This window comes from Mastigoproctus giganteus, chromosome 5 (assembly GCF_048544385.1).
Source record: "Mastigoproctus giganteus isolate SK-2022 chromosome 5, ASM4854438v1, whole genome shotgun sequence".
NCBI classification, from domain to species: Eukaryota; Metazoa; Arthropoda; class Arachnida; order Uropygi; family Thelyphonidae; genus Mastigoproctus; species Mastigoproctus giganteus.
Genome location: NC_143579.1, coordinates 42,387,684 through 42,405,227, shown reverse-complemented (window position 1 = coordinate 42,405,227; position 17,544 = coordinate 42,387,684). Strand labels below are relative to the sequence as shown.

Genomic DNA, 17,544 nt, shown 5'->3' with positions numbered 1-17,544 from the left:
TGACAAGTGGCGAGACCACTATACTGTACTGTCATTAAGGGCTAGGAACGAAAGAGAGAGAGAGAAGGTTGTTGTTGTAGGATTTTAGGAGCATCAGCAACTTAAAATCATATTGCTCCGTGTATACTGTCTGTAAATTGCGTGTGACGAAAAACCCGAGTTTCTGGGAGGAAAAACCATGCTACCCTCGCCTGATAACTACTAACTCAGTCACATTGTGAAAAGTCCCATAAAAATTCCTTACATCATCGACGGAACTCACACTCGGATATATTTCCCCGGTTTGGTGAGGACGGCGATCCTACCAACTCTGCTATCCACGAGGGCGAGAGTGAAGGCGGCAGAGAATAAATTACTGTACCTTCAACCGCCTATAGAGTTTCTTTCCACTGTAGTAAACATTAAGATTTGGCTGAGATCAGGTACATTAAGAGGAAGGTTTATATATATCGATTGGAAATATAATGTGGAGGGGAGGGAGGAGAATTTGAGAATGCTCGCTTATTACTCATGGTTATCTTTATGTGCGTGTATATACACTGGTGTTCAAAGAAACTGCATCACCCATTAAAATTGTAATTGTCGTCCGAATAACGTAAGTATATGGCAAAATTTCTTACAGATTGCATCAGATAAGATTAACACGCGTAGGTGATGACGTAATATTGCATCAGCTGTTACTTTCAGCTATAAAAGCACGCTCTGCAAGTGTTGTAGTCGTTCCTTGCTTGTGTCAGGATGGCGAGTTACGCGCAGTTGATGCCACGAAGAAAGACTGTTATTGTTGCTACACGTGAGGAAGGATATTCTTCCCTTATGATGAACATCGTGGCGAGATCCAATATCCCTTACATTTCGAGGGTACAGTTCTAAAACGATGTTCGCAGTAAGGCCGCTAGTTAGTACACCGGACCGGAGTAGGTCACCTGCAATTTATAAAAGGTTCCGTAAATGCCAGTGGATACCTGGCTATATTGGAAGGTAAATTGTTGCCAACCATTAGAGACAAGTTCAACCTGCCAAGTAACTGCATCTTTCAGGACTCTGCTCCTTGTCATCGGGCGAAAAGTGTAAGAAGGCCCTTTTGTAGTTACTTTAGCTTCGTTTCTGCATTAGAGTTCGACAGTAATGTGTTTACATTTGTTACAGTCGAAAAAAAAAAATGGTTGGAAGAACGGTCCATTACAACTCTTAATCACCAGGAAACAGCCTGGCCCTGAATCCTATAAAGAACTGTTGGCATCGTGTGGAATCTGCAGTTGACAGAAAGAAACCAAACATCCTTCGTGAACTTTAGGAATCCATAATTCGTGTTTGGAACCACGAACTACCAGTTGACTACCTTCAGAAATTGATCTTGTCAATGCCTCGAACGTGTGCTGTTGTCATCAGGGTCAGAGGCGGTTCAGCTAAATATTAGTTTGCACCTGGTGAACTTTTCATTTTGTTTTCCATTTAAAATGATAAACTGAAGCAAATTGAGGGCTTCTGATAACATTTTAGCCATAATTGTCGTGTTTATACCAAAACTGTTGTATAAAGGTTGCAATTTCTCATTTTGGAATATTTTGAAAACACCTGTCAAATATTACTCAGCTTTGCCTTAATTATTAATAAATATATTTTGTTTATATTTCGATTTGTGATGCTAGTCATTAATTTAACATACCATCTCGAAAAAGGGTTAGAAATGTGAAATTCCTAGGTGATGCACTTTCTTTGAACACCAGTGTGTATATATATATATGTGTGTGTGTGTATATAAATAGCCTTGTTGTGTAATAAATGTTTTGTTATTCTATTTTATGTCAGCCTCAATTTCTCATAAAATATACACAGTTCCGCCCAATAATCATATTTGTGAAGAGAATAACCCTCAGATTTTGGATCTTCTGACCATATGGTGAATTATTTGGATTGGCGTAAACTTCCATGTCCCAAAATACTTGATAAAGCTTTCCGCCTCTTGAAAAAAAAAAAAAAAAAAAAAAAAATGGAGAGAGAGAGAGAGAGAAATGCAGTGAATTGTTCTGTTCATACTCCAGAACAACCACTTGGTCAAAGGATTTTATAATCATTTCGACAATGAATGCAATCATTAACGGTGTTTAGTAGTCATATAAGTTTGGACCACTGTCTACTCAAACGCGTGTGCTGCTGCATTCTCGCGATTGACCACTCTTCTACGTTTGTCTTCAGCTAAACAGTGCGTAAAACTTTTCAATTAATTTCACATGACGTCTTTTAAATAACTTTTATCAGGACAAACTCATTAGTTTTCTAATTTTGGAATGTAACATTACAATATATTAAATTTAAATAAACGGTTTCGAACTTTGTGGATCTAATTCTATTAGTGGACTTGGGCCTCATAGTTCTAATCATTGCAGGGTAGATTTTTGTATCGGTATATTGTAATATATATTGTATGCTGACCCAGTATCGTTTGAAGCTGAACAGCCTGGAAGACTTGCATGTTTGTAACTTACCTTGGTCTCACTTTTCTGAAGTTGGTAAATGACATTTGCAACGCCAAGTATTGTAGTGTAGCTACACTACTTGGCGCCGTCGCCGAAGTGTGCAGCTACACTATGTGGCGCCAGCGAACTTAACCGAGTACGACACACGGAAACTCCCCCCCCCTTCTCTACACCACCGCAAAAGTAGCATGAGGTGCCAAAATTTAAACATATATATGAAATTCTAAACTTTAGAAAGATTTCCATCGTATGGTATGTAAAAACCTTTCGTAGGCGTTAAGTAAATTAGGAGAAAGCATAGCTCCTGTTGGTACTTAGAAAGTCCAGGTCCAGTATTTTATCTGGATTTCCTAGTTCTAATCAATGAGTTGCTAATCTTGCTCATTAATAGCAATGAACAATCCTGTAGCCTTCTAGCAAATTAACTCATACCGTAAATTAATTAAAATGCAAATGTGCCTTAATTTCAGTGAAAATCAACTTAACCTGTTGATTTACTTTTCACACATTTCACATATCTGTGTTCGCTTCGTGGTTGGAAAGTGCAAGAATTTGTGTTGCTCTGAAGTGAAATTTCTACTCTTCAGCACCTCCCCCCTCAGAATCTAACAAACGTAGAAGGACTGATTTCATTTTGTTATCAAAGTGCTGTACGATAAGCCCACAGCATTAGTTAGTTTTGGGCGCCTTCCTAGCCAGGTGGGCAGGAGCAGCAGTGCGTAGCACACGCTTCTTGATTAGACCCGGGTTCGAGCCCGTGACCACCAAATACAGAGGATGCGCAAAGGTTCAGGGAATGACCACCGCATATCCCCGGAGCAATATGGCCTTAGTTGCTAATGCTCCTAAAAACCAAACAACAAACAAACGAACATTACTTAGTTTGGAAGGCAGTGTCGAAACTACCATACCACGAAGGCCACGCTACCATAGAGAGAGAGGAGTCACAGCTTGTTTGGCATGGTTGTTAAAGATTACGTGCGGGTTTCGCCAGTCTGCCGGAAGGTTTATAGTTTTGCCTCTAGTAAATGGTAAAGTTTATCACTAAGAAGGTTGCTGTTTGCTATGAGTATCATTTAGTTTTCAAGTGAATCATACAATTTTGTAAAATGGAGATTGGTGCGTATATTAGGGGAAGGGGATACAACACAAATGAGATTTGCAATTTTTTTTCATTTCAATAAAATTATTTTGAGTTCCAGAATTTTTTTATTAATTTAATTTTATGTGAGCGCTTACATATGTTGCACATACTTCCTCGAAATCAGTGATGAGCTGCCAAAATCTTAACCGGTTTCCTATAAAAAGTTCCGATTTAAGAGATATAACACAGGATGTATTTTTGTACCTTCTCCATAAAAAGTGGCAATGCATTGAGCCATTCCGATTCATGCTTAATAATAACAGTATAAAGAAAATATTTTTACATGTTTATTACAATAACAAAAAAAGTATTGCTTAATTAAACGAATTTAAAATATGTACATTTGAAATGAAGAAGATATAAAGAAGAGATGCACGAGTCAAGCAAATCATAATAATGTTTAAGAAAGAATGCCTATCATTCTTGTATCACGAAATATTACAAAGCATGAAATATTACAAGTGAGCTATTTAGCTTATCAAAAATAAAAAGTATAATATAATTATGTTGAAGTATGCAATGCAATAAACAATATTTTAAAGAAGTATTGGCGATCCCGTTAGCAAAATAACAAAGGAAACGTGTATCAGTGCTTCGATTTATGCTAGCTGTCACTTTTTTTACGTTATCCACAAACGTAGCTGAGTTAGTAGGTCTCATAAGAGGGTAGCATGGTTTTTTCCTTCCGGATACTCGGGTTTTCGCCTAGCAAAACAGAAAATCGACCCCAGAATACACTCAATTTACAGCCAATACACACTGAGCAATATAGCCTTAGTCGCTGAGACTCATAAAACCCTACAACAGCAACACCAACAACAATAGCGCCCTCGTGGTAGTACCTCCCATTGGTGAGAGGTATTAATCGATGTCAATGTAAAGAACGGCTTAGAAAGTGCAGACTGCAAAGCTTAGCCACTAGACATGCTGGAGGGCCTCATAGATGTATATAAGGTCCTGAAGGGTATTAGTAAGACGAGCGACCGAAGTATATTTTCACTGGTAGAAGAATCAGGCCGCATAAATACAAAATTTTGGGGAATAACAGAAACTTGGATTTCATAAAGTTTACTTTCGGGCAACGTGTCAGAGATCACCAGAATGACTTGTCAGTCATCGAGGCGAATAGTTTGTTAGAGTTTCAAAGCCGAACTGGATACCTGCTTTATGGTCCATTACTAAAATATACGAGGAGGTTATGTATGATAGAAAATGTTTTCATTTTTTCGTAGATGCGGAAAAAACCTGCTTCCTTGCATAATTATCCATTATAATACTAATACTAATATTTGGTTACGCCACTTTTAGCGCGTGACAGCCGAGATATGTTACGACATAGATTCCATGAGGTGCTGGAGGTTGTCCACAGATATCATAACCCATGCCGACCAAATTGCATACCACAGTTTCTAGTATTCGAACGAAATCCTAGCAGTGAATGTATTGTTCCATAACGTCTCACACATATTCAAATGGGCTAAGATCGGTCGAGTTTGGGCCATGCTAATAACAGAACTCCCCGAAATACCCATCTAATCAGTCCAACCCCGTTGCATCGCTATGACACGGAGTGTTTGTTACCTTGTTAAAATATGTCATTCTCCTTTGCAGAATAACTGACATGATACATCGCCACAATCTTTCACTCTTTTGGCGAGGTGTGAGTTCGATTCTCCTCAATGACTTCAGCAATTTCTGAAGTCCTTTTCAATGGAGGCTATTTGGTGGCTCTCACACAGAGGAAATAGGGTTCTCCCATTTCTCTCTGAATTGCAAATATTTTACACACAATTGCCCGTTGTAATGCACAGTCTAACCAAACGTGAGCACCATAACTGACAATTGGTAAAAAGATACAGTCGTAGAATAGCCCTAGTGCTCTGTCTTTAACTCCCAACTCCGATCTGGTTATTCTTCTATCAGAGCGACAAAATGACAGATGAACAATATGATTGATGTGCGACACAAATCTTAGATCCCTCCCCCCCTCTCTCTCTATGTTTGCTCCTAAGGAACAGAATGGGAGTTAAATAAAAGAACCTTTAGATTGTATTTTAAGGCTGTATTCCTGCAAATTGTTTCATATGCTGTTGGTATTTGGTATAGGAAGTCAAATATTGTTAGAATAAAAAAATAAATTAAATTCCATACAATGACTTTTGACAGTCATTATCATCCTTTCCAGGGCGTCGTCTGTTCCTGTGCCTGGCGTAATCAATACTGATCACCCGATAATGCACACCGCTCTCGAACTGCATCTAAAATTATTGTAGCTAGCAGTCGTTTATAAACTTTGCCTACCTCCTTAACATTTTATTTGGGCTGTATGAATCTACCCCATTTCTTGTGCTTGGCAGAAGATTTCAAGATAAGTTTCAACGTGCTTGTTTGCTTCGCCTGAGACCGACTAACTCAGCCACGGAGTGAAAAAAGCCCATTAAAGTTCCTCACACGTCATCGACGTGTGAGGAACTTTAATTCGTCTACAGCGAAACTAGGCTCCAGTCCATTTGTGTCCGATGCATTTGCTCTTGTTGCATTGTTCATTCTCGATGCGCTGTTCATGTTTAAATGATAAGGCTGTTTCAAAGTGAACAACGTTGTATTGTAACGAGCGGTCGCTTGCTTAACTTTGGAAAGTCTGTTCCACTGAACAACGCGTAGCCAATGCCTGATTTAGGAAGTGTCGGGCCCTGGCACACAGATTTTTAGAGGCTGGAAAATCAATGTCGCAGGGGTTCCCTGCTCCGAGAAATTGAATTATTTTTTGGTCTTGATGCAATTGCACCAATGCGTATCTTGGTAAATCCGACTTTGTGCTTGACTGGCCATCATGGGATCTTTGTCTGGCGTGATCCTTCCATGGTTGGTCTACTCTCGATATACATGAGACATAGATGTATGGGAACACTGGCTGAAGGCGTCCATATCAGAGATCCTCGCCGCTGCTAATCTATCTCCAAAATAATTTGGGCTTTTCATCCAGTAAAATAGGAAACCGACTGAAGAATACACACAAATCCAAATGCAGTATATTGGCTTCTCGAGGTTTTAATTGGAGCGTGAAGCACAAGAGCAACAGTTCAATGTCTAATAGACGGCATAATAGAAAATTAAGTTATGGGTCAAATTAACTGAATGATAGATGGGCTTTGCTGAACGCATAGCACAGTGGTCATAATCGCCGTCTCTCCACCAATACTGGGAGGACAACGCCCAGTTTCGAACGAGTGAAGATCTTTTAGGGGCTTTTTTCACTCTCTGGTTGAATTGGTCTCAGTCAAGTGGACAGCAAGGATTTTTATTCCCAGAGACTAGGGATTTTTCGTCCAGCAAATCGACCAAAGAACACACGCAATTTATGGACATATTACTCATGGGAAGATGAGTTGTTTCGCAGGTGGCCCTAATATGAAAGTTTTTATTTTCCTTTAGATAGATGGACGGACTCCTCAATAAAATCACCTCAAGGTTCTCCTCATTGCGGTTTTCAAACGTAAAAACATTTCAATATTTATATAAAATTATAAAGATATTAAAAGTTTTGAAACTTGGAAATGAGAGGAAGGGCTTCTGGATAACGTGGATAAAATTAAACTACAATTCATTTATGTATATAGAGAATAAAATTGAATGAGAGCATTGTTTCCTTGAAGAACAATTTAAGCATTGTTGGGCAACACTGCCAAAACAGCATCACACTTTGTAGATGATTGTACGAAAAAAGTTCAACCAAATAAAACAATAGCAATTGCTAACATTGTCAAAAATGGCTGAGCCGCCAAATTTATCGGAAGAAATCCTCTCACTTCTTAACACCCTTCTAAATTTTTCAAGAATAAACGGTGAACAATCTCAAAACGAGAATGAAGTACAATACATCAGAATTATTTTGAATTTATATTACAGATGGAAGAAAGAGAAAGAACATGACTATAATTCCTGGAGAAATAGTGACATCAGAAGATTTGGAACGCATGTGGTTTATTCTCTAGCTAAGGTGTGCTTTTGGAAGAATATTAGTGATATGAGCCTTGTTGCAGAAGTTTTAGTATGCATGATGAAATTTGACAGATGTAGGGAGCTTTCCAGTCAAGAGCAGTCTTATCCGGAACATATAAGACCGTTTTGGACGTGGCCTGGAAATGATGCTCCTCTTAGTAGAACGGATTCACCCCTCTGCTACTTCCTGAGAGTAGCCAATTGCAATAAGTTGGTATTTCATAATGACTTACGCTTTGTCGATCTTTTCTGCGAAAGCAGTCTAATGTTTAGTTCCCAGATGAGTATTAAGCCACCTCAAATGCTACTATTAGTGCTGCGATATGGAGCCGAATTAGTGGACGATGATGCCCTCTACTGGTCGAAAACAACGGAAATTCATGTCTCGAAATTTATTCTGTTCTGCTTAGTAGGACTAATGGCAGGTCACAACTTTGAGGGTGCACAGGTCGATAGCAGACGATTCTCATATATTGTGCTGCCCGTTCAATATATGCTTCGTGTTGCTCCTCAGCTATCGCTTGGGTATTTACAAAGTGTTATCAATCATCATATAATGTTCCAAAGACAATTCGGATTGCCCCTGTGGGAGTTTACAGCTAGACAATTTCTTGATAGAACAGCTTCGTTGCTACCTCTATTGAAACAGAGGTATTTGAATCCATCGGAACTGACCCATCTTTGCAAGTGTATCAGCAGACGTTGCCTACACGAAAGCTGGCAACTTCCAGATGGAATTCAGTCACTTCCTGTTCCCTTGAATATTCGCAGGTATCTTGATCTCCAATCCGATAAAATCGAAAATTTACCACAAATTTAAAGTTTAACAACTGATTTTACTTCAGTTATTTTGGCATTGTTGATATATTTCTTGTTTTTGGAGTTTTGTCCTAAAATAATAAAAGCTTTCAGGAAGCTATTCTGCTGGTCACACCTATACTTTCTGTTATTTGATATATTGGGTTTTCTCCAGGATAACGCAGACCCTATGGTCTATATATGTTTCAAATGTGCGTTCGGAGGTCTGATTGCATTTGAAAGAGCCGTCATTGCCAGCAAGCGATAATCCTATTCTTTAACACCATAAGAAAAAGGCCTTGTGTTTGAACCTTGAGGAGAGAAACTTTTATTGTTCAAAAAGAGCCTGAGGATCTGAGTTGAGGACTGCATGTTTTATACTGGTATCTCAGGTTTTTTTATCCAATAAAACAGAGAAAGCAACCATAGAATACATGCAGTTTGCAGACATTATATACTGACGCATCATAGTTTTGAAATATGAAAGAAAGAAAAAAAAATATAGAGAAAAAAATTTAGCCTGAGAACGATTCAATTCAGTCCCATTTGAAAGCGTTTTTAATGTTATTCTGATTAACTGGTCTCAGCATATTTCAGTTTTTAATTAATTATTGAGTAAGGAGGAAAAAGTAGCACATTTCTCGCGCCTCACATAAATCTAATTTCTCTGGGCATTGCTTTTCATTTATATTAGTCTAAGCACAAATTTGTAATATTTTTTGCCAGTGGCGGATTCAGTGTAACCGACTTTGATTTTAGTGAAACTTGGGTAATTAAAAATTCGCGTAACCCAAAATGTAAGAGCTAATTTTTCTCATTTTGGTAATCATAAGTAATTCTTACAAAACCACACTGATGGTAAAAGTATATACCTCCCGCCCTTAAAAAAATTGCACCTCCATCCGTATCGTATTCATTTAAGAAACAAAAACTTGATAAAGGAAAAAGGTGACATTACTGTGGTTGGTTTCGCGTCTATATTGATTCGACTGGAATTGGCATTTTGTACTGTTTTCTTCAGTGATGAAACTTGGTTCCTCTTGAAAACCAATAGTCAAAATATGCGACACAGAAACGAGTAAGCTCAGGAGCACAAGTTTTGAGAGCTAGTGCTGGTGAATTTTCATCAAGATCTGGAGCTTTATTGATATCAAGATTGAAGGCATTGAGTTGAGTGTACTGGGAGAGTAGGTAGTTTAACAAGATTGTCAATACAAGAGTTAAAAGAAAAGTAGAATGCCAGCGAGTTTTTTTTTTTTTTTTTTTATTACTAGGATGGCAATAAAAACGTCAGGTTTTTACAGATGGGCAAAATAGTTTTGTAAAGAGATCAGAATGCGCGAATACCATTTGGACAAGAAGCAAGTTTTATTTTCTAGCGTGTTCAAATCAAGTTTGGACTAATTAATAATTGTTTTACAAATGCTGTGAGCTTTGGTGCAGGCAGAAGGAGATTTGGATGCAAGCCAATTGCAATATGCAACTTTCCCGTCTTGAACATCCTTTATTGAAAAACACTTTGGAAGGCACATTTATTGGAAAACCAAGGTTTAGATAAAGGACGAAAATGGAGTGTTGAACAAAGAATTGCATCTCCACAAGAAAAATTTTGCTGACACGATCTGAGGAAACATGAACATCAGAAGATATTTAGAGAGTAAATTAACTAAGGAAAAGAAAAATACGGGTCAAAATTTCACAGGTCATCCCATTTCGCTTTCTTGTTATGCCAAACAACATAAGGCTGAGATTGGCTACGAGGGTAAGGATCAAAAACGGAATTTATATCGTTTTTTTCGCCAAAATTAGAGAAGAGACTTACCAAATTGTGACCTTAGATGTGCCTAGAGGATCACTCACCTCGAATGTGTACTTGGAAGAGTTCTTCGCGAGAAATAGATCAAGAGCGTTGGTGTGCTTAGGATTGTCTGGTATTCTGGTAGGTAAGTGAAGAATCTGTGTGAGTTCATTAGTAATTGCAAAAGCCTCGGCACCTCGACCTGCTGGATCCGTGTGACTAGAAAATGGAAGCCAGATGGATTTGTGAACATTTAAATCGCCAAGGAAAATTACTTCATTGTTAGGAAAGTTGTATTGGAAAAATTCAAGTTTCAAAGAAAGGAAGTCAAAGATTTCTAATTAGTGAAATTAATTAGTGAAATTGAGCGATCGATATAGGAAACAGATCAATTTGATCGAATGAGATAGAGAGATTTTAAATCAGAGAAGATTCCAAATTAGTAAGTGTCTAAGAGGGAATATCAGAGCGGGCATATGGACAAATACCACCTTGGAGGAGAAATTAATCGTACAGCGAATAATTAGGACAACAGAGGTGAGCAGTGGTTGAATTAACTTATAAATGGCATTCTAATTACTTGGAAGGGGGGAATCTATGTGATTGTTTATTATTATTTTAATAAATTGATAGACATTACACTATTATATCAATTATATCACGTGGCAGATAAAGTAATTTATTACCTCTTTCTTAACCTTGGAGTCAACCTAATCTTCCCTACATAATATATCTCTGTACCCAAAAAACCAGCCAGATTAGTACGCTACAACCATTGGCTACACCAAGTCAGTTCCAACCTATATAAACACTCAGTCCTCTCCTTCCCCCTCAGTCTTCCTCAACCGGACCAAGAGACCACTCTAATATCACGTTAACAGTTATGCCCTTCCAACTAATTTAGAGAGTAACTCTACGGATTTTTCATGAACAATATTTATTAAATGATGAAGGAATTAATTAATAAGTAATTGTACAGCAATTGTATGTATACGTAAAGGGTATTTTATAATATAATTAGAATACGTGTATTGTAAATAATCAAATATCATCAAACTGAAAAGTGTAGTATCTCTTGAAATCATGCTCTAATCCTAATATGCCTGAAGACGGGAAACAGTGAGTTCCATAATTTGTTTGTGTTTGGCATTGAGGTGGTTCGATTCCTTTAAATTACTTAATCTACAACGTGCTATAATAGTATAGTGTCTATCAATTTACTGACATAATTGGGATTATGTCAGAAAAAGCACGTGCGGCTTGGCAGACTAAATGGAAATGGACATTATTGAGACTGGAACTGAGACAAAGTACATTTGTGAAAAGAACAAAGAATTGTTTGGGAGGTTTAGATCTTTCCACAGCTTAGTTTGACTATTCTTGATGTATTCAGTAGTAAAGAAAATGAGGTGGATACACTGTATGAAATAATGAAATTGTTGGATCTAGCGTACACACAGCAAGAATATACTCAGCTCCATGACATTGACCTAGCCTCGACAATGCCTTCCGCATTGTCGTAAGGGGGGGGGGGCATGCCGATCAGGTTTTTGAGTGCTTTTGTACAGATCGACATGGGAACACCTATACGCTTGGTTAAGGGGGACATATAACCCCACTGCCCACCCATGAATACGCCCCTGCCTCCATATATACGCTACTTGGACTCCATCAAGCCACTATCTGCAGAGTAGAGGTAGCAAGATTATACACTAGTTGATCCTAATGCCTCATAGAAAGTTGCCAATGGGATCGGTCGGGTGGACTATCTAGCGGCCAGCTTGTGAACAGCGTTTTAGGGCTTTACCATCGAAATGTAAGAAAGATTGGATTTCACTATGATGCCCGTCATCAGGAGCGAGCAGTCCCGAGGGTGCGAGGGATGCACTGTACCCGGGCGCCAATGTTCAAGGACGCCTGAAAAGATGAAACTTACATACACATATGAAGAAAATTTTAAAGGGGAGCGCCAAATAGCGATTGACACCTAGGCGCCACATACTCTAGGAACGCCCCTGCCCGTTATAACCGCAAAAGATATCAAACATATTGCATAAAGAAAGAGGTGGGGAATTGCTGGAGATAGGTTTCACTACTACATTCCTCCACTTAGTGAAGTGGTGGTATTACACAGGTTAATGAGAGCCATCTGACACCTAGTATTGAAGCAATCTCTTCGATTTCACCCAAAATAATAAGCAATGTTTGGTGTGAGGTTGAGCACAGATTTGACAATAAAGTTATGGAAAAAACTCCATAACTTGACAATAAAGTTATAGAATTTTCTCATAATCAAAGTTTTTTCGGATACCCTATACTCCAATCCATTCAATATTATTTAAGAATTATGGCTGGTGAGAAAAGGAAACGTGTAAATATGAATGCATATATTAAATAAAGTTGAAAAATTGGAGTCTTGTGTTTTTGTGGCTAGCATGTGAGTATTGTGCTAAGAAAGTTTCTGGTATTCATGAGGGCATGAGAGTAAGAAAAGGCGTAATCAGTTTGCTTTAAAGTTTTTCGTTTTAAAGCTTTATAGTTTTTTTTTTCTTTAAGTTTTTGCTCTAATACTAGTGGAACAACATACACTGTGCTGCCACTTTATTAGGTACACCTACATATTAGCGTGTTGGGCCTCCTTTAGCCTTCAAAACAACTTGAATTCGTCTAGGCATGGATTGAACAAGATGCTGAAAACGTTGTGCAGGAATGGAGTACCATGAAGACATGAGTGTGTCACGCAGTTCCTTGAGATTCGACAGAGGTGTAGGCCTGCAGTGAACAGCTTTTTTCAGCTTATCCCAAAGATGTTCAATAGGATTGAGATCCAGGGAGTGAGTGGGCCACTGCAGCAAAGAAAAGTCATTGTCATGTTCCTGGAACCATTCCATAGTGATTTCGAGCTTTGTGCACCAGTGCATTATTCTGCTGGAAGTAACCATCTGGCTGAGGATAAACTGTCAACATGAACGGATGCACTTGGTCAGCAACGATGTTTAGGTACGATGCGTCATTCAGACGTGAATCTATGGGTATCATGGATTCAACGTGTGCCAAGAAAACATTCCCCACACCATAACACTAGACGTCACAGCAGACGTCACACCTTGCACAGTAGACGTCAGACATGATGGGGTCCATGGATTCATGTTGTTTTCGCCAAATTCTGAGCCTTCCATCATGTTGATGTTGATGGAAGGCTCAGAATTTCGGCGAGAATCACCGGGAACTTCGACTCGGCAGACCAAGCAACTGCATTCCAATCCTTGATAGTCCAGTGCTGGTGTTGCTGTGCCCACAGAGGCGTGCTCTGTTGTTCTTCATTGATAATAAAGCCACGCGATGTGGCCGTCGGCTGTTCTAGCCCATTCGCGACAAAGTGCGACTAGTGGTCCGTTGCGATATTTTGTTCTGCACACCAAGGTTGTATTCTGATGTGATGTGCGACATTGAGGCCCGTCTGTTTGCTTGCACAATTCTAGTCATCCTCCTCTGACCTCTTTCATCAACATGCGATTTTCTTCTACAGGAGTGCCATTGAGAGGATGTTTTGTGTTCTTTGCACCATTCTCGATATTCCCTTGAAACTGTGGTGCGTGAAAAGTTCAGGAGAATTCCCATTTCAGAGCACGTCTTGCACCTATTACCATGCCACTTTCGAAGTCCGTTAGATCACTCCTTTTCCCCATTCTTGCTACGGTTTGTACGCTTAACTGTTACTAGAAAGGTTGTTCTTCTGCATTTATATCTACAACTGTGGTCATGTGACTTGCAACGTTGTGGGACAAACCATTTGTGTGCACAGCAGGGGTGTACCTAATAAAGTAGCAGCACAGTGTATGCAGATGATTCATACAAAAACCTTGAAGCAGCTGTGCATAAGAGTTTGGGGTGATGTTATATGGTTTTAACTAGGGCTTGCATAAAACCGAGTTTAACCGAAGTTTACTCTTAAAACCGGTTTTAAAGCCGATTTTCTCAGACTTAGGGAAAATAATTAAAAGCTTATAACACAGGTATTTATTTTATCTTGGGTAGATTGTACAAATCGTAATAAAATCTTTTAAACAAAATCTATCATCTCTTATAGTAAAAAAAATAAAAAAATTAAAGTGCTCCAAAAAAATACACAGCTTGGGATTATATAAAATTCCAAATTGTATTCAAATCCTTTGAATAAAAACTATCTTCTCGTATAGTAAACAAAAAAATAAAAATAATGCGAAAAAAAAAAACAGCTTGGGGAAATTACTTTACTATTTATTGTTCAGCTTTTTTCTGAAAATGATTCCTTAAAAAACACAGTATATTAAGCATTTTTCCTGATAGACTTGACCTTATTTTTGTGTTAAAGAGACCAGTGATCGAAAACACTCTCTCAGATTGGACACTTGTTGGTTTAATGGTCAGCAGTGCTCTATAAAATTTCTCCAGCTTTTCACTTCTACTGCTAGTTGCCTCCAAAATTTTAAATTCTTTGCTGATTTCCAATTCACTCGGATATTTTGAAGGTTCTTCAGTTACTTTATTACACTATCATACTCTCGCATGAGTGTATCTCCAACATCGGAACTAGACGAGTCTTTGTTTTCTTCTAAAAGAACTTCGTTTATTTTCAGTTTCTTCATTCAACGCTAAGACTTCTTCGGAATGTTTTGCAAATAATCTCTGATAAATCTCTTCAGCATGCTTTTTCCAAACTTGCTTACTTGGAAAATATGGTCTTGGCGCATTATAGCCTTAGATGCTAATGCGCCAATAAAATTCAAACCAAACAAACAAACAAACTTGGAAAATCAAAAGTTCTTGAACCTGAATCTTCTTTCCTAAACTTTTTGGGGTTGTGTAGATAGCTCAGCAAAGCCACAGTTTGGCAATTTCGTCTTGCATTGTAACGCTGCAAAAGGCTTTGGTGAAACTTTAAAGCAAATGGGTTTTCTGCTGTATCAAGCTTAGCAAGCAGAAATTCTATTGAAGACTGCTTTAAGTAAGTCTGTATCTTCTGAGGTTATAGCCTTCAGAATCATTTCAACTGGTCGCAAAGTTTCACATAGCAATTCAAGTGTTTTCCAGTCATCGTCAGACACAGCTTCAGTTGACAGTACTGTACAGAGAGCATTTGGAATGCAATTTTTCAATTTCAAAAATCTCTCAATCATATAGAATGTGCTATCCCATCTAGTCTTACAATTTAATATAAGTTTATATTCTTTCCCATTAAATTTTGTAATATGTCATTTTTGGTAGGCGATTTTCGAAAAAGCTTGCAAAATTTTCTGACTTTGTTAATAGTTTGTGCATTATTGGCCATTGGATTGAAGAAATAAATGAGCTCATCGGTAAAGTCGGTTTGATAAAGCATGCCTTGCTGTCTTTCTTGAACTTCTTCATCATCACTACTTTCTTCATTGTCTTTGGGAGACTCAGAGACTGTGGCACCATAATTGATTGATTTTTCATAAAGTATGTCTATAACTGACAGATGTATACAATGGGCTATACATTGTTGATGATTAGGCGTAATTTGCTTGCCAAACTTAATCATCATTACTGCTCCATCGGTGGTGCAGGCAACAATATCCTCATCTAAGTTCAAACCAAATTCCTTCAAGTGTCCATTCACAATTTGCTCAGTTGTTCAGCTGTCAAGTGAACCATTAATCTCAATAAGACCTAACGACCAATGATTGTCTTTTGAATGCACATTTATATTCATATACCTTTTATTTTGTATAGACGTATATTCGTCTAGAGTCGATGAATACCGTGCACCCAAAACCAATGAATTTTTGAAATGCTGAATGAGTTCTTCTTTCTTAGTTTTATAATAATTCAGAACCATATTTTTAATTCCATTCACTGAGGCTGGTGGTAATTTATCGTATTTATTTCTCTGAAGGTGAAGGCTTGATTGTATAAACTCACTCTTGGCAACTGAATTAAAAGAAAATCCATCTAAAGCAGCTAATTTTGAAATCTCTTCTTCCATAGATTTTTTAACGATAAGTTTTCTAATATTCTTACCATTTTTACGGGAGGTTCACTGTTATCTTGTTTAATGTCAATCTGATGCATTTTCTTTAAATGCAACATCAAAGATGATGTAGATCCTCCAGACGACTTCATTATCTTCTGACATTTCGAACATTGTGCTTCATCTTTGCTTTTTCGAGCAAAATAATTCCATACATTTGATTTCATCTTAGACATATTAAGAGTAATAAATATTAATTAGTAGGAATTTATATCACCGACAATTTTAAATAAAAATATTGAAGACAACAAAAGCACAATACTATGCGTCACTCCCGCAAGCACTGAATGAAGAGTCTAAACGAGGCAAGTTTCAAAATTTTCACGAAAGAATTTTTTTATTTATTTACTTGCGATTTTTTTTCCCTCAATTAAATCTATTGTATTTTCAAAAATTATGTAAAAGCTATATTTGGTGAAGCTGCTTTTTGGAGAACATTTGATCGCAAATTTAATAGGAATAAAGAAGCAAAAAACTTTTTACGATTGAAATTTGATGCAATATTCAGCGAATCTGTTTCTAGTGGGTAACCATCAATAATGCGCGTTCCATAATTTGCCTGGCCAACAAGATAGGTGGAACGGAGAATGTTGAGCATTTTCTTTTACGCTATCGCTCCGACTCACTCAGTCGTAAATGAGTACACCTGCATCGTGCCATGATACAGGTGGGAAGATAAAAGGTACCCCTCCTAGATTTGGGCCACTTGCCCATGAGATTCGTACCTAAACATAAAATAAAATAAAAAACATGTTTAAAACATAAAGCAGTTGAATGATCCAGACAAACGAACAAACAAAAGAAAATGTGCGTAACAAAAAACTATATTCGAGGGCTAACTAAGAAAATATTCGAATCCGGTTTTAGAAGCTCGGTTTCGGTTTTAACAACTCAATATGAAAACCGATTTAACCGGTTTTATAAAACCGGTTTGGAAGCCCTAGTTTTAACTTACAAAGCACTTGAATATAAACTTTAATACTAGTGTTGGTTGTGGCATTTTTGTAAGAGGCATGGTATCATGAGCACAATATCCGTTATGAATCATTGATTGCTGCTAATGATTGTTGTCTTTTATACTCCTGGCGATTACGAAAAATGATTGCAATTGGCCCAAGTACTGTACACAGTTCCAAGAGACTGACATTTTATGCTCACAGCCTGAAAACTCAGTCCTAATGAAGTCCCCAAGATTTCCATCTTGGGAACTTCATTGGCAGTGTCAATCATTTCATGTGTTTCAATAGAAAACTCTAGCCGTTATGAGAATTAGAAGATTAAGATTTTA

The 17,544-nt window shown here is 37.8% G+C and overlaps 1 protein-coding gene across 1 annotated transcript; it reads left to right on the top strand.

Annotated features, from left to right (window-relative positions):
- Positions 1-7,393: 7,393 nt before the first annotated feature.
- Positions 7,394-8,446, top strand: LOC150085328 (uncharacterized). The gene has a single exon (XM_090374529.1). The coding sequence runs from the start codon at positions 7,394-7,396 to the stop codon at positions 8,444-8,446; it is 1,053 nt and encodes a 350-aa protein (XP_090230655.1).
- The last annotated feature ends 9,098 nt before the right edge of the window (positions 8,447-17,544 follow it).